This window comes from Spermophilus citellus, assembly GCF_964194105.1.
Source record: "Spermophilus citellus genome assembly, chromosome: 3".
Classification (NCBI taxonomy): Eukaryota; Metazoa; Chordata; class Mammalia; order Rodentia; family Sciuridae; genus Spermophilus; species Spermophilus citellus.
Genome location: NC_138184.1, coordinates 25,255,334 through 25,278,020, shown reverse-complemented (window position 1 = coordinate 25,278,020; position 22,687 = coordinate 25,255,334). Strand labels below are relative to the sequence as shown.

The 22,687-nt window shown below is 48.5% G+C and overlaps 1 protein-coding gene across 1 annotated transcript in view; it reads right to left on the bottom strand.

Annotated features, from left to right (window-relative positions):
• SCN5A (sodium voltage-gated channel alpha subunit 5) overlaps positions 1–22,687 on the bottom strand; it is a 98,240-nt gene that overhangs the window by 26,686 nt on the left and 48,867 nt on the right. Inside the window, exons 13-19 of the mRNA XM_081288520.1 lie at positions 22,392–22,524; positions 21,754–21,992; positions 11,334–11,507; positions 9,694–10,050; positions 4,902–5,342; positions 3,366–3,527; positions 412–532 (exon numbers count right to left, since the gene is read on the bottom strand). Of these exons, the coding sequence (XP_081144646.1) occupies positions 412–532; positions 3,366–3,527; positions 4,902–5,342; positions 9,694–10,050; positions 11,334–11,507; positions 21,754–21,992; positions 22,392–22,524 (1,627 nt within the window). The remainder of the gene's footprint in view (positions 1–411; positions 533–3,365; positions 3,528–4,901; positions 5,343–9,693; positions 10,051–11,333; positions 11,508–21,753; positions 21,993–22,391; positions 22,525–22,687) is intronic.

Sequence of the window (22,687 nt, the reverse complement as noted above, 5' to 3'; positions counted from 1 at the left end):
CCCTCATTTTGTCCCCAGCTACCAATTCAGGAGAACTATAGATGTCAGTTACTAACACGGCCACACGCCACACCTACCTTAAGTATTTACCAAGGGCCTACTATGTGCCAGGGCCTGGGGCACTGGTGCAGTGGGGGCATGTACAGTTGGGCTACCACACCACACAGTGTCACCAGGCCTTGGTGCTGCTGTACTATAGCTGGCCAGCCCTGCACACCACGGCAGACGTGCCATGACTCATGTCAGTGGTAGATGGAAGAACTCCCAGGGTCACAGAGGAATGGGGAAGGAGAGTGGTTCCAGGTCAGCGTGTGGGTGTGACGTGGCCCTGGATGCTAGAGTTGCTGGTCCTTCTGTCTGTCCCCTCTGGGAGAGGTTGAGGCTGGGGCAAAGGGCTTCCCAGAGCCGTACCTTCAGTGAAGCAGTCTTCCGGATCCTTGACGTCCTCACCCAAGTCAGGGATCTGCTCCAGGAGGTCAGCAGTGTTGGTCATGTCTGCTGTGCTGCCCTCAGAGTAACTGTCCTCATGGGTCTGTGGGCAGGGGAGGGCAAGGGCATGAGTGGGCTGGGAAGCAGCCTCCAGCCTTGAGCCCAGAGTCCAGGGGGGAAGCTTTTGGCTCTCTCAGGGGAGGAGCCCCAGTCACCCCCCCATTGCATACTCTGAGAATCTGAGGTGAGGGAGGGTAGGGGGCACCCGCTGCAGAGACACTTAGGGCCAGTCAGGCCTGAGCCAAGGCTGGACCTCAGAGCTCCTGGGTCTGTGGTTCTGGTCTTCTGGGGTTTAGACCTGGGAGGTGGTATAAGAAAGGGCTCTGGGAGCACACTGGGATGGAACAAAACAGACCCGGGAGGGTACAGGGGACACACATTGGGGATGCAGATGCACATTCAGAACAGTCAGAACAGGGCCGCAGGCACACACAGCAGCAAGTCAGACATGCAGAGAACAGGCCAGCAACCCAGCCCATGCTTCTCGACCCATCCATATGGATGCTGATGTGATGTGCAGAGCCTGGGGTAAGACTGAGAACATGCCACAACCTTCTACCGGCCATGCAGGGAATTGCTGCCCGGGCCTGATAACTTGATGGTGCGTGCATGTGGGTGTGCCCTTGTGTCTGGGTGTCTCTTGTGGGCATATGAAGGTGTCGCAGTGGCCACTGCTGGTGCTCTTCCCAGTTCCCCTCGACTAGGCCAGAGCACCCATTCGTGGCTGCTGTGAAGACTGGTGGCTTAGCTGACCTCTCCTCCAGAAAACTCCTGTTAGCCAGGGAGCTGCCATCCTGGGAAGAGTCTCAGTGGTTACCCCCTGGGTGGCCAACACCCAGAGCCTGACCAGCAAGACTGAGGAAGTGCAGCCCCTGCCTGTGGCACACTTCATACTCCTGAGCTTCCCTGCAGACAGGACAATGAAGGGGACTCAGCGAACAGGACTTTCACAGCTCCCTCCTGCACCTCGGCTGCGTCTCCTACTTCCTCATGGATCTCTCCTGAGAGCCCTCCCTTCACACGTAGCCATCCCCAGCTCAGGCTCTGCAGCTAGGGAGTCCAAGCTAAAGACAGATGTCATCAGGGTTTTCTGTGAAGAAAGGAAATCCCTCATCGGCCTCCCGCCAGGTCAACCCCCGCCTCAGCTGGCTCCGTGTCACAGCAGCCCAGGCCCACGCGGCTGCCACTCTGCTTGGATGTGGAAACAGCTTTGATCCTCCAGCCTGCCTTGTTTGTCCCTTCCTCTGAAAATCACTCTGCTGATGTCTCCACATCTTGTGCACTTCTGAGGTTTGTGATGGGAAAGGGCTGACGAGTTCCAGGGGAAAGCAGTTGCTCTGGGTGCCCCGAGGGGTGAGGCTCTATTCTTTGTGATTTCTGTGACTTTGAAGGCTCCCTCCTCTCTCTTTCCAGCTCAGCTGGGCTGTGAAAGGGGTAGGCCAAGAAGGTCCAGATGCTGACGATGCCTAAAATACATGGGGCTGTCACTTGGAGGACACTTTTTAGGATCTTCCTGCAGATGAGACATGGAAGTCCTTTCCTGGGGAAAAACCCTAGCATCTCTCTCTTTCTCTCCCCCTCCCCTCCCTCTTTTTCTCTCTTTCTCTCTCCCTTTTACTGGGCCCATCATGAAGTGATTTGAAGAAAGGAAGAAATGACAATACTCCAAGGTCCACATGCTCTCCAGTGACTATCTGTCTTCTATATTCCTGCTCCCACACCCCTTCAAGGTTAAGACCATCTAGGGGGAGGACTGTGACCTGCCCAGCGGGAAGGATGACTCTTCTAGACCCTCATACTTCAAACTAACTGTGACCATAAATCCTTCCCCAGGTCTGTCTCTCAGCAGGGAAAGTCACAATGCTGGGCTGAGGAGCAAGGTCAGGTGGCAGGACAATAGCACTGAGCTCTCTCTGCACACGTGACCTCTACATTTCACTTAATGTGAGCCAAGTTGGGCAGTATAGTTAGCCATGCCATGATCCCTTAGCTCAGAGGCCACAAACTCGAATGACTATGGGGGCCAGGCAGGTAACCGTCAGTCAGGCGGGTGGCTCTGTAGTAAGTCAGGGAGCTCCAGCCTGAGTCTGGGACATGGTGACCACTTTTCTTCAGCAGTTCTAGTTTTTCAGGAGAAGCCAGAAACGCAGATTTTTATGAAAGTTCCCAAATTTGAAGGGGTGGTAGCTAAATCAAAGTAAAACTTTTGTGTGTGTGTGTGTGTGTGTGTGTGTTACTGAGTATTGAACTCAGGGGCACTTAACCACTGAACCACATCCCCAGACCTTTATTGTATTTTATTTAGAGACAGGGTCTCACTGAGTTGCTTAGGACCTTGCTTATGCTGAGGCTAGATTTGAACTCATGATCCTCCTGCCTCAGCCTCTGGAGCCACTGGGATTATAGGCATGCGCCACCACTGCTGGCTGAAAGTAAAACTTTTTTTTGTGTGTGGCCAGAACAAATTCTTATGGCAGGCTGGGCGGGCCTCCCATTTGTGGCCTCTGTTTTAGTGTAGGTGACAAGCAGCTGGTGATAAGGTGCCAAAAACAGTTCTCAGAGCTCCCTGAAGGTCTCTTTGGATGGCAGATTCACAGGACAGGTTGCCAAATAGGACAAGAACATGGGAACACGGGGTGAGGAGAGGGTGAACACACAGAGGCGTTGGGTTAGTCCTGCAGCAGGGTCCTGGGCTGGCCACTTCCCCATGGCCCTGTGCACCCCTCTCCTGTCAGAACACATTGCCCAGTCTGCTCTCTGCAGATGGGTCTTCCACCAGCAAATGCAGGCACGTGCTGGTGCAGGCACCTCTCCCAGCCTGGGACCAGCCCAAGCAGCAGCGCCCCGCCAACTTCAGGGACAAAGGCGTGCATTACCTCACTGCACCCTGGGGCCCGGGGCTCCGCTTTCTGCTGTTGCCGCCAGTCTGCCTGAGATGCGCTGGCCTCAGCCTCGGAGGAGGCTGTCTCGGACACCTGGCTCCAGGCCCTGGGCTCTGGGTGGGACTCTGGGCCACTGGACACAGGCTGGGATTCCTGCTGAAGAGACCCCAGCCCGTGAGTTGAGCCTATACACCCTACCAGAGGGTCTCCAGAGTCTTAACTTTGTGGGCTTCCAGCCCTGCCCATTCAACAAGGGCCCTGCCTTCTGCCCTCTTCATAGAACCTCCATCTCACTGAAGACCCTCCCCCAGGGGCCCTAACCAGGTGTGTGGGAAGCTCCCAGTAAGTCCAGGTAAAAGATCTATAAATATCCTCCACTCCCAACTCCCTGGAAGGGTGTGGCTGGGCTATGATGATCATCAAACAGCACTAATTTGATGGGCATCATAGCCCAGCTACACCCAAGCCCCCTGGCTTGCTTGCTTGTTCTCTCTCCCTCACGCTCACACGCACGCACGCACACCCACACACACACACACACACACACACACACACGTACACATGCATGCTTCCATGCTGGCCCCAGGGAGCCAGAGCCCACAGGCTCAGGAAAAGGAAAGGAGAGGTAAAGAGGGATAGGTGCAATTCTTCTTCTGTACTGGAGACAATTGGAAGCTGAAGTCCTGGCAACCCTACTCTCCCTGTCCCCCAACTGTCACTGCCACGGTCCCACAGCCTGACTCAATGGGCTCAGGCTAGCCTCTGGGACCACAGGGAGGTAGAAGGAGACAAAAGCAAGCCCAGAGCCTCAGATCAAGTTCCCTGCAGGGGGAGCATTGCTCTCTAGGCCAGGTGCCCTCTGTGCTGGCCAGAGGAAGCAGCCAGAATGAACCCAGCTAAATGGAGAGAACCACCGATCGCTGCTTGGCCTACAGACCTAGGAGGAGCCACCGGTGTCTGGCTCAGGCCAAGGGAAAATGGAGGGGGAGGGGACTGTCTCTTTTGTCCAGACCCTGGTCCCAAGTGTTAAAAATAACAGGTTGGGAGATAAGATAGTGCTGTCTCTGACACCTCCGTCTTAGGGATGCTTATTTTTAAATCTCAGAATTAGCCCTGGGCATGGGAGGAGGAAAGGGGGCAGTCAGGAGGTCAGGAAATGGCACCCCTCCTTTGCCAAGACCTGCCACCTTGCTAGTCCTGGAGATGGACAATGGCCAGGTCAGGGTGGAGTTATGGGGCCAGGGACTCTGGCTCTGCCTTAGACACATGAGAACTCCTAGCAGTCTCTCTCTTGCCATGCCTCGGTTTCCCTGTCTGAACACTTAGTGGCCTATGACCAGTCAGGGCATGAATGAACAGTAGCTGGTTTTCGAACCCCTCTGAGAGTTCAGCTGTTGGGCAGAGGCCTTCTCTTCTACCCCACCCACTCCACTACTGAGGCAGGGGCTCTAAGCCAGGCTGGTTCTTCCAGACAGCAGTGCCTGGGCCCTGAAGAAGAAGGTGCTGCAAACATGTAAGGCAGGGACTCACCTGCTTGCTGGATTCTTCCTCAGTTCCCTGGCTGTTCTCCTCATCCTCGTCCTGGTCATCTGTGTCTGATTCAGCCACGGCAATGGGCACACACACCGGCTCTGGATCTCCAGGGGTGCCCTGGCCTGGACGCTTGTCTTCCTCAAACCTTGTTTCCTTACGGGCTGGAGGTGCCTTGTCCGTCTCTGGGGGTGGTGGGGAGCTGGGGTTGGCAATGCAGCTGGGCAGCTGGCCATGCGAGGCAAGAGCTGCAGGCTTCTTAGGTCGCCGCCGTAGGAGTCCGCAGCAGAAGTCCCAGGTGGTCCTCTTGACAAAGCGCAGGCCCCGCTGGATGCGGGCCAGGGCCAGCTGGAGGTTGTTCATCTCCCCATCCTCATCCGGGGCCGTGAGGTTGTCTGCACTGAAGGAGCTGAGCAGCAAGGCCAGGAAGAGGTTCAGGACCTGTTGGGGTGACAGGTCAGGCTCACCTGGGTGCTGAACCATGCCATGGATACTGAGCTTCAGCTCCATAGGAAAACTTGGGGTCGGGGCCCACATCCTAGCCCCCACCTCCATTCTCTTGAATGTGGAGGGTTTGTCTATAAAAGAAAAATAAATTTGCTGGGTGCAATGGTGCATGCCTATAATCCCAGCAGTTTAGAAGGCCAAGACAGGAGGATCCCAAGTTCAAAGTCAGCCTCAGCAAAAGCAAGGCACCAACCAACTCAGTGAGACCCTGTCTCTGAATAAAATATAAAATAGGGCTGGGGATGTGGCTCAGTAGTCGAGTGCCCCTGAGTTCAATCCCCGGTACCCCCCACCCAACAAAAAAGAAAAAAAAAAGAAAAAGAAATTCAAATTCCTCCTCCCAAGTGCTCACCATGCAGTCTAAATCCGGGTTCAGTGGGAGAAGCATATCAAAGGCTACAGATGGAAATGAACTCCAAAGAGGGGCTTGCTTAAGGTCACACAGGCCTCATCCCTGTTCCAGATACTTCCATACATAGGCCTTTTTTTCTCTTCTCTCACCTCTTTCTGCAGCATTGGGAATGGGGTCAGGATGGGCATGGGGTTCCTTCCTGGGAAATGGGTGTCTAGGAACAAGACAGATTCCCACCCAGAAGCAACCCAAATTCTCAGGACTTTCTTGAGAACGGAGCTGGTGTATCTGATGCTGAAGGAGGAGAGTGGTCTGCGTGAGCTCCCGCCAGAAGCAGGCTCTCTGCTGTAAGACCTGCAGCTGCTGTTATGGAAGCCTGTCTCCCTGTGTTCTAGGTCTGTGTTTTCCAGGTGAAGGATGCAGGGGATTGAGCAGAATAGAGAGTAATGATAGGAAAAGAAGACTTTCAGAATCACTGTGGGGTCTGGCCCCACAGAGGTGGCTGTGTCTATCTTGTAAGGGCACCCAATGGGTGCTGTGAGTGGGACCACATAACTGGGATAGGGTGGGGGACCTGGGACTGGTGCCAGGGTCAGCCGTGGTTCTAAGGCCCATTCTGCTGCCAGGGGTGAGAGGAGGGGTTTGCATCCAAGAGATTCCAGAAGGCACAGTACTTTACTGAAGTTATTTCTTAGGGGTTAGGGATGAGAGACTCCTTAAGGAGAGTCTGTCTAACCCCTCAGCCTTTGGATGGTTCTGGATAATTGCTTGTTGTTAAAACATCCTGAAAATGTGAAGTTCTGTTTTTTTGCTAGGAGTGAGAATGTTTGCTGTATGACAAGGGGCTGCGTTTCAGTCCTGTGGAGGGTAAAGGAAGATGGCGGTGGGCTTATCGCATACATGGGTTGGACTGGCCTAAGAGCATCACCAGGTGCACAGCCCAGGGACATAATGTCCCCACTGAGGGCTTGATGTCTGCTCCTCCCAGTCCCCAGGATGGACTGCAGTTGAACAGGGCCCTGGCAGCAGGTGGCTGGTGAAGGTGAGTGCACAGTGCTTATCAGAGATCCATTCGGAGCTCCTGCTCTGACTTCTTGTAAGCCCCTAAGAGATGCCACACACCCCGTCCAGGGATGCCACACTTGTCAGAAAGCTGTGAAGGAGATTCTGGTGAAAGTGGTGGTGAAGTGAGGCCAGGCCTCTGTATTCACGTAACAGGTAACATGTATTCATGTAAACGGTATGGAAAGGTTAAGGAGTAAGACTCTCCCCTGGCATCTCACTGACAGATGACCACTTTGACACCTGGCAGCCCTTTTGATGTCGTCATCTGGGGGCAAGGCATGTGATGTGAATCAGAGGCGCTGGCCTGGCCCAGGCACAGCCTGCCTCTGTTCCTGCTGACCTCTGCGGTCCCCTACTCCAGCCCTCACTGCATATGTGGCCCCCCATCTTCTGATCCCAGGAGTCCTGGGCCCAGGCTGGGGGCAGGGTAGGAGGGCACCTAGAAGCCTTGTCCACCCACACAGGACCTGAGTCCTCCCTTGTCTAAAGCTTCCAAAGTTCGGCTTCTTCCAGTGCTTCCCTGTCAATCATGCCGCTGCTCCCCAGCCTGTGCCTGATCCTCACTTCCCATTTCAATGGCAATCTTGCTTCCACCCACGCCAGCCAGGCAGCGGCCCAATTCCTGAGGCGGCCAGGGAGGGGGTTGCGTGGGCCGGCGCTAACTTCCCTCCTCCAGCAGCCTCTAATCTTCTCATCCCCAGGCAGATCCGCTCGGAAATGGCAGGGCTCTGTGTGTGAGGGGCGGCTCAGCCTGGCCAGGGGCTCGGTGCTCAGCACACTTGTATTCTTCTTAGAACAGACAGGGTCTGGCAGACCCTGGGGCTTGGTCAGGGGCTAAGTGAGGCTCCCACCCAAGGGTCAGCAAAAAGAGCTGGGTTCTTTGGGCACGGATACTCTTTGGGCTGTGAGCTCTGCACCGTGGAGGTTTGACTACAACTAGTCTTGTCCTATCCTATCCTGGTTAAAGCACATGGAAGTAAAAGCAGGCAGGTTTGGCGAAAGGCTCTGAAATCTACAGCCCAAAGTTTTCATCCCACAGCAGTCTGGAAAAGTAGATCTAAAAGTTCTCTATGCGCAGATGTGACCCTGTGCTGCAGCAGCAGAGCCAGACCATGCAGCCGTGATGTTGGAGCATGTGTGGGCCACCTGTGCGCCCAGGAAGGTGGCTCCATGTCCACAGTGGATGCTGACTTGGTTCTGAACCAAAGACTCACCTCAACCTTGTTTCTTCCTAAGGTCTATCCTCTGGCATTTAGACCTTGATCTCTCTTAAATCTGAACTTCTGCACAGTTTAAGGACACAAGGCAAGATCCTAGGACAGAGAGGGGGCCATAGGAACAAAGGCCTGGCTCCTCTTTACGGGACAGTAGGAACTCCCACCAAAACTACTCAGGGTAGCTTAAAAATCTCCTACTGGACCCCACATGGACCACCATCTGTTCATACCTAATGGTCAACCTCTTCCACATTACCTGGTTATCAGGACAGCTTCAAACCCTCCTCCAGGAAGCCCTCTTTGATTCCCCTAGCTGGAGGGGAACATACCCATGGGTTCCTCCATGGTGCTCTGGTCACTTTACCAGTCTGAATTATTTCAGACCTGTTTAAACTCCCCACCTCCCAATTCTCTCAGGTGAGTGAGCAGTGTCAAGGCTAGGGCTAGGCTACCTTTGCTTCAGTCTGCTTACTGGTGTTTGGAACATTTACATGCAACAGGGGCTCAGTGAACATATGCTAAGCTCAACTGAAAATCATCTGGTGATTCATTGATAGTGACCATAAAAGAATGCATAGATGAGTCAATAAATAAGTTAATGAGATGAGTAAATAATGAATAAACAGACAAATAAGTGGGTGAATGAACGAATGAGCAAAATTCAATTAAGAGTGAGTGATAGGTGGACGTGGTGGCACATGCCTGTAATTCCAGCAACTCAGGAGGCTGAGGCAGGAGGATCACAAGTGCAAAGTCAGCCTGAGCAACTTAGTGAGGCCCTAAGCAACTTAGTGAGACCCTGTCTCAAAAGGGGGAGTGGGGAATATGGCTCAGTGGTAAAGTGCCCCTGGGTTCAATTCCTGGCACAAAAATAAATAAATAAATAAATAAATAAATAGGTGGATGGATAGATGAGTCAATGAGTAAGGAGTGAGTAGCTAGCTGAATGGATGGGACTGGTAAATAAGTGAATAGAAAGGTAGGTTGATGGATGGATGAGTTGGATGAATGAATTAAGGAACAGACGGGTGAGAGGACAGATAGGTGATAAATGAATGGATGGATAAATGGTGGATATATGGAAGGGTGAAGGGTGTGTGTGTGTGTGTATGTTTGTGTAAATGGTTCATGAGTGGATGGTTGATGGACAAATGAATAGATGGGTGATGAATGAGTGGATGGATGGATGAATGGATGAGGACATGGGGTTGAAGGATGACTGAATGGGTGAATATGGACAGGAGATTGGTAAGTGAGTAGACAGATGGATAAGAGAGGCACATGGTGGGAGTGTGATTGGTAAGTGGATAGATGGCTGTAGAGGTGAATGTATTAACAAGTAGGTAGATAAAAGAATGAATGGGTAAGTGAATATATGGGTTAAAAATAAGTGCATAGACGGATGGGTGAGTGGGGGCATAGGTGGGTGGATGAGTTGATAGGTGAATAGAGGGAAGGACGGGTAAACAATGGGTAGGTGGATGGATGAGAGATTGAGGGGTGGGTGGTTTGATAGATGGCTGGATGAGTGGGTAGAGAGGAGGAAATGTAAGCAAATGGGTAAGTGGATGGCTGGGTTTGGGGTAGCTGGGAGGATGAAATGTTGGTCGGTTGGGTGGGTATGCATGTGCGACACCCCTGGCCGACTTACCACAAGGTTGCCAATGACCATAACAAGCAAGAAGACCAGCAAGCACAACGACTGCCCAGACACCTCCATGCAGTCCCACATAGTTTCAATCCACTCGCCACAGAGGATGCGGAAGATAATAAGGAAGGCGTGGAAGAAGTCCATCATATGCCAGCGGGGCAGCAGGCCGGAGTCACTGATGCGGTGCCTCAGCTCGGAGTAGTTCTTGCCAAAGAGCTGCATGCCCACCACGGCAAAGATGAACACGATGATGGCCAGCACCAATGTCAGGTTCCCCAGCGCTCCCACTGAGTTCCCAATGATCTTGATGAGCGTGTTCAGGGTGGGCCATGATTTGGCCAGCTTGAAGACCCTCAGCTGGGGAGGGAGGAAGAGGAGAGGTCCATGTGAGGGACTTCGGCTCTCACTTCTCATGAACACCCTTCCCCTCCCCCAGCTCCTGCTTGAAAACTCAGGGAAGCCTTGGAGGCCACTGACACCCACCTCTCCCCATTTCTCCAAGAGCATGCACTCGCACCCATTTCTGAGAGCAGCCTGGCTGGACTCTGCTCTGGGAGTCAGGTCAACAGCTCCAGCGCATGCCCCTCAACTTATCACCTCTTTGTCCCATACCAGCTTCCTACCTTCCTTGGTCTTACATCCAGGAGCTTCCCAATAGATTTCTCCCAACCTGGAACATCTTTCCTCTTTCAGATCTGTCCTCATCAGCTATCCTTTGGGCCATCTCAAACCATCTCTGACTCATCCAATGACCTCCATCTTTCTCTCCTCTCAGTTACCACAGAGAAAGGGGGCACATGCTAATGTGTAATGCATGTGCCATGCCTGTGCTTAAGATGATTTGCTTAATTCAGAACTTCCAATAACCACATGAGGCTGGCACTATTGCTACCTTATTTGACAGATGAAGAATCCAACCCTTAAAGGTGGAATAACTTGTAAATTCCTCGGCTCATGGCAATGGAATCAGGATTGTAACCCACATCCCAGGCTTTCTTTACTTACTGCACCACTCTACCTTCCTATATCCCCCAGAGGAGCCACCCACAGAGCTCAGGAGCTATCTCTAGGAAGACTTCCATGACCACAACTCCAGCCCCACATCTGGATCTTTCAGGCATTTTGAGCTCCAAGTGTGGTTCACAGATGTGCACCTTTGGCATCACCTGAGAACTACTGAATCAGTCTCTGCATTTTAACAAGATTCCCTGGTGATTTGTGTGTACATTAAAGTTTTAAAAATGCTGCCTGGATGAGTGGCCAGCCGATCTGTCTCCACCTGTTACTTGCCATGTGGCTTTGGGAAATTCATTTCATCTCTCTGAGTCTTTATCTCCTCATCTATGAAATGGGGAGGTGGAAATACCAGCCTTACTCCTGGGTCCTATGAGGACTAACAGGGACACTGTGGACCATGAAGGGCTTTGAAAATCATTCAGATATCACCCCGATTGCTCTTTTGGAGAGACGTCTCCTTCTGTCTCATCCACCTCCACTCCTAGGTGCTAGGGGCACTGAGCGAATGATTTGGGGCTGAAGGCATGACTTATCAAAGCAGGGGCATTTGAGAGGTGACCCAGAGAGGGGTGTTCCCAGCCACCCACCCGCCCCCCCCCCCTGCAGTGGGTCCAGCTGGGTACCAGGCGAAAGGAGCGCAGCACCGACAGGTTGCCCATGCGGCTCAAGCCCAGCTCCATGAGGCTGAGGATGACGATGATGCTGTCGAAGATGTTCCAGCCCTGCTGGAAGTAGTAGTAGGGGTCGAGGGCAATGATCTTGAAGGTCATCTCTGCTGTGAAGATTCCGGTGAAGACCTGAAGAGGAAGCAGGAATCAGGGGCTTCTGAGGTTCCGGTTGGAGGACCCTCTGGCCAGCAAGGGCACTTCACTTCCTGACTCTGGCTCTGGCAGGGTCTTCCTCTTGGCTGGCAGCTCTGACTTGCCCTGGGCTCCCAGTGCTGCTCACTCAGTGCTGGCTCTCTTCTCCAGCCTGGTGTCCCAGCCCTCTCAGCTGCTCATCAAGCACGACACCAGCCTGGGCCCACTGGGACTCTACAGACTTCAGTCTAAGAGGCCCCTGGTGTGGGGGAGGCAGAGGAGGGAGGTGGTGACCCAGCCCCAGACTCCTTCCAGCATGCTTCTCCCTGGGGAGCACTCCTGGTGGAATGACCAAGGAATGCTCCCCAGGGAGCACTAGCCCATGCTGTTCCTGCTGCTCAGAATGCCCTCAATCCTTGTCCACCTGCGAGCTCTTCCCACCGTAATGTTAGCCACCTGCCATTTCTGGATCACTGGTGATGTGCCAGGTGCAATACTAGAATACTCTGCATGCATTGCAGCTTTTAATCCGTTCAACAACCCCATGAGGAAAACATCCTTGTCCCCATTTACAAGAAAGGAAACTGAGGCACTGAGAATTTTTCACGTATCACTGCTCCCAAGGGCATTCCTAAGTGCAAGGCCTTTCCTGAGCTCCAGGCCCCAGAAATAAGTATTAGTTCTCATAGATCTAACAGTCCTTAAGAACACACCCTCCCTTGCTGTACCCAGGCAGGTGCTGGGGAGGGTCACGGGTGGGACTCAGAGGAAGGGACAACCCAGGCCTCACCATTAAGGACTCTCTGGGAAGCCTGGGGCAGGGGGCGCCTCTGCCTGAGGTCTCTGAGCACAGGTGCATGAGGCGTAGGCTGGGCAGGGAAGGCTCCTGAAGTTAGGATCCTTGGGGTCATAAAGCTATCAAGTTCAGGAGCCAGGAGAATAACCCAGAGCTCTTTCCTCCAAGCTTTTGAGCTTCCCCTCTCTCCAGCAGACCTTCCTGAGTGGGTGGAGGCTGAGCTTCACCTGGTTTGTTGATTCATGAATCCCAAGCTGCCTGGCCTCGGCCATTGGAGCCTGTGGTTCAGAAACTCATACTGTGGTGGGCCAGGCTGCCATGACCATAGCCAGCTATCCTGAAGGCTGCCAATTGCTATAACAGGGGTATGGTTCCAAGAGTGGGGGATGTCTAATGTGAAGGGAAGTCAGAGGTCTGTACATGAGCCTCCTTGATCTTGTTGAGGAGCCGTGAGCTATCCTAAGGGAGGCGAGAAGGCACTCAGGGCATTCTGGAGGGGAGGGAATGCTGTGGGCAGAAGACTGGGGAACCTCTGGGAACAGCGCTGGGTCTGCAGCAACAGTGAAGACATGGGAGTCGGTGACAGGCACGGCTGAGCTGGCTCATTGGGGTCAACAATCAAAAGGGAAGGTCACTCTGGCCTTGGCACCTGAGGGGTCTCTGAGCTAAAAGGAGAGAGAGAGAGAGGCATCTGTCCATGGCCACAGCATCTGCCTGTCCCTTCTGTTCAGAAGAGGGCCCCTAGAAGTGGGCTTGGGGAGGCATGGCCCTCATGGAAATGTTCATTCTTCCACCAGCCAAGTTCTTGGCAGTGTGTGTGTGTGTGTGTGTGTGTGTGTGTGTGTGTGTAGGGGGAATGACTTGAAATATTTCAGCCTCCACCCAAATTCTTGGGTGGCCCCAGGAAGGATCCTTGGGCTCTGCTTCTTTCCCAGGACCAAGGCCTATTTCCATAGTTTCTCTATCCCTTGGACCCCATCTCCTTGCTGTTCTCTTCCCAGGGCCTTTGCACTCACAGCTCCCTCTCTCTAGAGCCTCTTCTCCTTCATCCACCGGGCTCCCTCCCTTCAGGTCTCTGAACAAAAGCCACTCAACCCCTGGGGCCTCCTGATGCTTGAAATCACGTGCCCTCCATCCCGCTCCTGGTCCCCTTCCTTTCTTTCTTTCTCACCTACCACCATCTGACAGCTGCATGTTCATCAAGTCCCCTCTGTTCAGAAGCTTCTTGATAGAAAGGACTTTTCTGTCTTGCTAGACCTAGGATAATGCCCAGTGCATAGGTGGCCCACCAGTATTTGTTAAATAAACAAGGGCTGGGCCTTTGACCTGCAGGCACCATGGTCCTTCTACCTGGCACCAGCCGGGTCCGCTTTCCTGACTTCAGGGACCTTTCCCCACCCAGCTGATGTCTCATGCACCTGTGCTCAGAGCCCTCAGGCAGCAGTGCTCCTGCCCCAGGCTTCCCAGAGAGTCCCCAGTGGTGAGGTCTGTGTTGTCCCTTCCTCTGAGTCCCACCTGTGACCCTCTCCAGCACATGCCTGGGCACACGAGGGAGGGTGTGTTCTTAAGGACTGTTAGATCCTTATTATTTATTTCTGGGGACTGGAGCTCAGGAAAGGCCCTGCACTTAGGAATGCCTTTGGGGGTAGTGATACATGAAAAATTCTTTGGGTACCAATAGCATCATCTGGGAGCTCTTTAGAAAAGCAGAATCTCGGATGATCCCAGACCTGCCGAATCAGAATCCTCATTGGTGCTGATTCCTAGGCTACTGGAAGTTGGGGCAGTGCTGTTTGGAATGCACGGACTCTCTGACCCGAGAACCGGAATCACCTTGGGAGCTTTGAAAATGCCAAGGCCTGGATCCCATCCAAATGACTCCAGTTACAGGAATTAAAAAAAAAAAAAAAAAAAAAAAAAAAAAAAAAACCTTCCCAGTTGACTCTAATGCACAGCTAAGCTTGAGAAGTACATGAAGTCTGGTACCTGCTCCTGCCACAGGATCAGGTGTTCTAAGGCCGTGTGACCACAGCTTGATGGTTTAAGATGTGCAGAGGATGGCAGTCAGACCTGCAGTATAAAGCAGGGTCTGCCCCGTGTGATCTTGGGCCAGTTTCTCCATCTCTCTCTGAGCCTTGAGCGTTCCCATATGTAAAATGGGGATAATAATAACTCCATAGAAGGTTTCTAAGAGTTAGAGCTAATGGATGTAAAGTGGACACTTTATGAGAGGGCGATTGTTATGACCATCAGAGGCATTTATTATGACTGCTGAGAGTGGGCAGGGGCTGCTCCAGATGGAAACAACTCTGAATATTTGATAGGCTCACTGGGATCTGGCAGATGGCTCTGAGTGTGGGGACCCACTTCCTCTGACTCCCCACTATCAGTGCTCATGGTGGAGTCCCAGCAAGTGGAAGGGCTTCTGGGGAACCCCAAACTCTTCTTGACCTTGGCATGTCTTTAATGGGATCACACTCTACATGCTATAAACCTGCACTTAACCCAGAATACCCTGTGCACACGCTTCTGTGCCAATTATGCATTCTACAGTATTGCTTTCTTTCTTTCTTTTCTTTTTCTTTCTTTTTTTTTTTTTTTTTTTTTTTTTTGTGGCCTGTAGAGTGCCATAACCAGTTTAACTATTTCCCTGTGATGAGCATTCTTTTTTCCCCTCTTAAACACAAACAAATAAGTATCCGTTTACATATATACTTTAAAACAACTTTCCCAATTCTTTCCATGGGGCAGATTTCTGGAAATTGAATTGTGTAGTCAATAATCATTTTTAGTGTTTCCAACACACTGCTAAATGATCCTCAGGGGCAGGTTTTCACCAATTCCATGAGCTATGTGTGAGTAGCTGCCTCTCTGCTAGTATTGGGTATCCTATTCTTATTACCTTTTCTAATTCAACAGGACAAGGCTATTTTATTTGCTATTTCTTCGATTTTTTTTTTTTTTGGTAAAATTGCCTTCGCTTGTTGTTCATATACATTGCTTATTGTTCCACTAGGATGTTTGCTTTAAAAATTATTTATCAATATACTTTATATATTAAGGATATTACCATTCTATCTTCTCTATGCATTGCCATGATTTTCCTGATTTGTTACTTATCTTTACCATATGTTTTAAATTATAAAATAAGAATGTATATTTTAAGTATAGAATAACATAGTGGGTACCTTTGTACTCGCCACAAACTGCCAAATATTAACATGTTGCCACGTTTGTTTCAAATCCTGTTTTATTTGTCCTCACAAAATAATAATAATAAAGACTTAAATAGCATTTGCCGTATGGCAGGCATTGTTCGAGTGTTTCACACATATTAAACCATTTAATTATCATGATAAACCTGTGAGGTATGCCATGTTTATTATTAGCTAGGGAAACTGAGATACAGAAAAATTTAGCCGTTTACATATATACTTTAAAACAAGGACCTAAGGTCAACGATGGCTTCCACCATGTTCTGACCCACCATGTGCCACCACAGATAAAACTGAAGTCCCCTGCATTCACTCCAAGGCAGTCACCATCCCAAGTCTGATGGTGATCATTCCCATACATGTTTTTACATTTTAAATGCACATAATAATTTATTCGATTATTATTAAATGGACTATGCTCATGTGTTCAAGACCTTCAAAGAAGAATTAACACCAATACTCCCCAAATTATTCCATGAAATAGAAAAGGAGGGAACCCTCCCCAACTCATTCTATGAGGCTGATATCATCCTTATCTCCAAATCAGACAAAGACACATCGAGGAAAGAAAACTTCAGACCAAAAAAAAAAAAAAAAAATCCCTGATGAACATAGATGCAAAAATTCTCTATAAAATTCTGGCAAATCACATACAAAAACTTATTCAAAAGATAGTGCACCACGATCAAGTGGGGTTCATCCCAGGGATGCAGGGTTGGTTCAGCACATAGAAATCAATAAACGTAATTCATCACATCAATAGATTTTAAAAAACAAGAACCAGATAGATGATCATCGCAATAGATGCAGAAAATGCATTTGACAAAATGCAGCACCCCTTCATGTTCAAAACACTAGAAAAACTAGGCATAATAGGAACATACCTCAACACTGCAAATGTTATCTATGCTAAGCCCAAGGCCAACATCATTCTAAATGGAGCAAAATTGAAAGCTTTCCCTCTAAAAATTGGAACAAGGCAAGGATGCCTTCTTTTCACCACTTCTATTCAACATCATTCTTGAAACTCTAGCCAGAGCAATTAGACAGGAGAAAGAAATTAAAGGGAAATGAATAGGAAAAGAAGAACTCAAACTATCACTATTTGCAGATGACATGATTCTAAATTTAGAAGATCCAAAAAATTCCACCAGAAAACTTCCAGAACTTATAAATGAATTCAGCAAAGTAGCAGGATATAAAATCAACACCCATAAATTGAATGTATTCCTATACATCAATGATGAATCTACTGAAAGAGAAATTAGGAAAACTACCCCATTTCCTTTTATTCTTAACATCATGTTTATGAGATTTAGCTATATTGATACATGTATATGTATTCATTTTAAATTGTGTACAGTATTTCATTTTATGAATACACTGAATTTTATTTTATTTTTTTAAGGATGGAGGAAATTTATATTGATTCAAATTTCCCTATGGCTAATAATCCTGTAAAGAAATTTCTGTTTCCCTGTACAGAAGTCTCAGAGTTTATTAAGAATATAAATTCCTGAGTTGTAGAGTATGGATGTCTGTTATGAAGCAGATACTGTAAATTGTTCCCCATGATGGGTGTACCAAATTCTCACTCTTACACAGAGTTCCCACAGTACCACATTCTTGCCAACCACAGGAGTTTATTTTGTACCCTCTTATAGGTAAGAACTACTATATTAAGTTCCTCTAGTTTTCCTTTCTCTGTGTTTTACTTCATGCGTTTATAACCACCTGATTTGCTTGGCATTTTGTTTGTTCACTGTTATGTTGTGTTTTGACCATTAAATTGACTCTTTTTTCCTTATTGATGTGTAAGTCTTCAATATTGTCTGAATTTCATGAGTTTCCATGTCTGTCCAATCAAATGCTTTTCCTAAGGTCAACTTCTAGTTTGTGGAAAAGTGATTTCACTTAGCTTTTGGTATCTTTTGTTGTGCCGATATTATAAATGTGAACACAGGTAAATTCAGCAATCTTTTCTTTCATAGTATAAACTTTTCAAGTAATTAAATCATTTTCTCTTAATTTTATTCTAAAAGCTTTTAAGTTTTGCTTTATTGTATTTATGTGCTAAATCAAATTACTCAGCATTAATTTATGAGTATGATGTGAGTAGGGGTCTCAATTAATTTTCTTTCATAAGATTAACTATTCTTTCCAGAATTGTTTAGGGAATAGTTCATCCTTTTCTACCCTCTTATAATGCATTTCTGTTATTCATTGAGTCTCCAAATATGAATTGTTCTATTTCTAAGGACTTATCATAGCACTGGTCCATTTTTTTCTACGTCTATTCCAATACTATAATGTTTTTAGATTTATAATGTATCTTAATATATAGTAGTAAATTCTTTACCTTATTCCTTAATTTGTCTTGATAAGCTTTACTTTTCTATATAAATTTTGGGATTACCTTGTCAAATTACATGAGATTTTGATTGGAATTATACTGAATTTATAGGTTAATTTGGAAAAAATTAATATCTCTACAATAGTCAGACTTTCATCTATAGAAATGGCATATAATTTCAATTTTTAAGTCTTATATTTTCCCATAGTCTCATAATCTTCTCATATAAACTGTATTATATGTGTGTGTTAAGGTTTTTTGTTTTTTGGGGCGGGGCACGGTATTGGGGATTAATCCCAGGGTCACTTGACCACTGAACTACATCCATAGTCCTTTTTGGTCCTTTTCATTTATTTATTTATTTATTTATTATATTTATTTTTTAGTTGAAGGTGGACACAATACATTTATTTATATGTGGTGCTGAGAATCGAACCCAGGGCCTCACATGTGCTAGGTAAGTGCTCTACCACGGAACCACAACCCCAGTCCTCCTTTTGATTTTAGATTTTGTGACAGGATCTCACTGAGTTGTTGAAGAAGGCCTTGAATTTGTGATCCTCCTACCTCGGCTTTCTGAGTTGCTGGGATTACAGGTGCGCACCACTGTGCCTGGTATGTGTTAACTGTCTTAAAGTTATGTTTTCCAATCTATGGTCAATGGTGACGAGGTGCACGCTTTGTGATATTGAGCTTGTAACCAACAACGTTGCTGAACTCTCTTCCTAGAGCTGAAGACCTCCCTGTGGATTTCCTTGGGTCACCTATGTAGACAACAGCATAAGCTGGAAAATGATGTCAGGTCTGTTTTCCTTTCTTCTATCTGTTTCTGTCCATCTCTCTGCACTGTATCCTGAGCAGCTTCCTTACATATAAATTTATATTCATTGGTCTCCTCGGCTGTATTAATGTGCCATTGGATTTGAACGCTAAGATTTTAATCTCAATGGCTATATTTTTCATTTCTAGAGATCTTGTTTGGTACTTCTTCAAAATCATTTTATTTTCATGTTTTAATTTCCTTCTCTCACATCTTTAGTTATTATGAATATTCTTGTTTTTATTATCTCTATCCAAGAGTTCTGCTTTATGACATTTTAAGGGATTAAGCCTCTCTCTCTCTCTCTCTCTCTCTCTCTCTCTCTCTCTCTGTGTGTGTGTGTGTGTGTGTGTGTGTGTATGTATTTGTGACTCTTGCTCACAGTGGGATATTTCCTTAAGTGGTTTATAATTCAGGGAATCTAGCTTGACCTGGTTTAAAGACATGTCTTTCCAGATAATTTCTGTTCACCTCTTTCAGGGTCTTCCACAGATCATCCCGGGTTATTTTATATGTTAATCTTCTCAGGTATGGGCTCCGGGAGCAATCCGGTATAAATATGAACCCTGACTTTTTTTTTCTTTTTTTTTTTTAAAGAGAGAGTGTGAGAGAGAGAGGGAGAGAGAGAGAATTTTAATATTTATTTTTTAGTTCTCGGCGGACACAACATCTTTGTTGGTATGTGGTGCTGAGGATCGAACCCGGGCCGCACGCATGCCAGGCGAGCGCGCTACCGCTTGAGCCACATCCCCAGCCCTGAACCCTGACTTTCTATAAGGCCAAATCCATGCTCACTAGCTTCCAAGGGTGACTTTCCCCCTCTCTAGCCTCAGCTAGGACAGGCCTCTTTGACCATCCCAGGTCAGTGAGTAGACCTCTCTGGTTTGCCATTTTACTGAATGTACATATGGTCACTACTATGGTTTGAAGGTCCCTTCCAAAACTCATGTTCAAGTTCAAGTGCCATTGTGTTGGTATGAAGAGGTCGGACCCTTGAGAGAGGACTGGGCCATGGGGACACAGCCCTCATGAATAGAAGAGGGCATTATCAGGAGGGTGGATTAATTATAAAAGGGGAGAGTTTGGTCTCCTTTTCCTTCCTCTGTCTTTCTTGCTCTCCTGCCGTGTGGTGCCTTCTTCCATGTGAGGACACAGAATGCAGGCCCTCATCAGATGCGGCCCCTCAGTCTTGGACTTCTCAGCCTCAGGATCTATGAGCTCCCCCTCCAAAAAAGAAAATTCTGGAAGACGGACTATAGCAGCCCAACCCCTGCCCACGCTTGCCAGACTGTGTCTCGTTTATATGGCCATGACACGCCAAGCCTCCAGAGCTCTCTACCCAGCACCCACCCCCAGGGAAACTGCAGAACCATTTCATGGGTTTAATGCTGTGTGTGTGGCCTCTGAGCCCCTCTGTGCTCTGGACACTTGGAGATTCTGTTACTTTCCATGTATTTAGTTACATTTAAGTTGTTTCATTATAGACTTTTCCGGGGTTTTTCTGTCCATAATGTTGTTGAGAACAGAAGTTTCAGTTGCCTTCTACCTTTTTTTATATGATGGGCCAAAAAAATGACTCAAATCTATCAACCTTCTCTTTTATAAAAGTTGTCTTTAGAGATAAGCTTGGAAAGTTCTTTTCCAATATCAAGATTATTTACCCATGTTTATTTTTGTGGTTTTGTGTCTTTACATTTCACATTTAAACCATTTACAATATATTAAATGCAAGAAAACCAAAATCTTACATATTAACAATAAAGCTATTCAAACAGAACAAAATATAGCCATAACCCAACTGTATCTCTTGCTGCCAATAACAGAATTTCATACAACTGCCACTCAACCACAGCCTGATGGTCCAGGGAAGCTTCCAGGGCTCTGTATCACAAGTGACTCAGTCCAGTCCAGGGGTCACATTCCCATAAAACCACATCAACCCAAACCCTGTATAATCACCCAACACCCCAGCAATGCCAGGAGACTCTGACAGACTGAGATGTAGCTTTTACTTTTGTTTGCAAAGAGAAGAAGAAAAGTAAAATTACAGCCAGACGGGCTCAAATTAGTGAAAGAATTGGAATACACCCTGCGGACAACTATCTAGAGTCCCAGGTTTAGAAAGTAATACAAGAAGAAAATTTTCTTGCTCTACAGTGTGGGCGATCTACCTGCCTCTACCTAGCTGGATCTGAGACAGGGCTAGTTCTGCTGTAAGAGAGAAAAGCTGAGACCCATAGGCTAGAGGGCCTTTCCCACCGGCCTCAGTGACAGATCCCAGGATCATGCTGCTTCCTGAGGTCAGCCCTGCTCCATGATCCCCTAGAGAAGGTCTGGCTCTGTGCCTGGCCAGAGCCAAAATAGCCCATGCATGTGGGTCAGGAGACAGTTACTCCATGCCTGACTCTACCTTGACTAAGTCACAACCTCCTATCTCTGGGTCTCAGTTTTTCCTGTTGGTATGGTGAAGAGGCCAGACTTAATTTTGTCTCAAGGGGAAAAAAAAATCAGAATTAGAACTCAGACATTCTGACTTCCAGGGTCAGTCTCCATAATTACAACAATAACGAGAATAACCACAGCTATCATTTATTTTGAATGCTTATTGTTTATCAGACTCTGAGCCCAGCACATAATACACATTATCTGATTCAATCCTCATTAGCTTCCTATGAGGTTGATATTGTCATACTAATTTTACATTTATTAAATTTGACAAATACTTATTGTGCCAATTACCAAGACTAAATGATTTGCTTGAGGTCTCATAGTCAGTAAGAGCTGAGTCAGAATTCAAATCTGGCTCTGCCTGATGTTCTCGAGGTGCCTAGCTATCTGTCCATCCATCTAGCTGTCCATGTCGCTGTCCTAACCTCCCTCCAAATCCACTCCAAATCTATATCTCTCCAGTCCTTAAAAGCTGACCCTGAGACCCCCTCTTCCTAGAGGTCTTCCAGGATGTTGCCTGCCCTCAGAAGACCCTTTGTGTTCAGGATCCCTTCCCCCTTCCCCCTCGCTTGGGGACGCCTGTTGGAGAACCGGTGGCAGGTGGCTCTTACCAGGTTTCCGACCTGCAGCATCTCCTCAAATTCGGTGGTCATGTTGTAGTGCTCCAGCGCCATGAAGAGCGTGTTGAGCACGATGCACATGGTGATGGTGAGGTCGGCAAACGGGTCCATGACCACGAACTTCACTTTCTGTTTGATGGACATCCACAGCGGGCAGCACTCCCAGATCAGGTAGCGCTGGGCAAAGCGGTTCCAGCATGGTGGACACTTGCGGTGAGATTCCTCCAACTCTGGGGGGACAGCCAGGGAGTTAGCTGGGTTTTGTTGACTGGGTCACACTGTCTTCCTGGGATGCCAGGAGTGTGGGTATGGCTGGGCTGAAACGGGAAGGGCTGCTTGGGGTAGGATGATTCTAAGGAGCCTGGGGATGCTTGGGAGAGGCAGGGATGCGACGGATAAGAGCTTGGGACACTCCAGGACAGATGTGGGCATGCTGGGAAGATACACAGACATGGGAATGCCTAGGAAAGAACAAGACACCGGAGGCCAGGCAAGCACATTTGAGGCTACGGAGGATAGAAAAGTCTGAGTGAAATGCGGTCAGATGGAGGAGGCCCGTGCAGGCTGGGGTGGAGGCAAGGGTCCCTAGAGCGGAAGTGTGGAGTGCTTGCACAACACAGGGGACTGACCTTCCAGTGCGCTGGTGAGGATACTGACAGCACTGAGGGCCCGCTGCCGTGCTCCTGGCTCCTCAAAGCCATCCACACATGGAGCCTGGGGAGTCAGCATCTGGGGTCCACCTGGGTCCTCCGATGGTGTGGTCTGGGTGCAATCAGAAGATATGTGTCAATCTGGTTTGGGTGTCGGGGGGGTCCTGCTCCCAGCTGTAGTCCTGCTGGGCCTGGGGTGGCCAGTCCAGACTCAGGCTGGGGACATTACAGAGGACAGGATAGAGGTCTTGATGGGACATTAGATATTGGGCTTA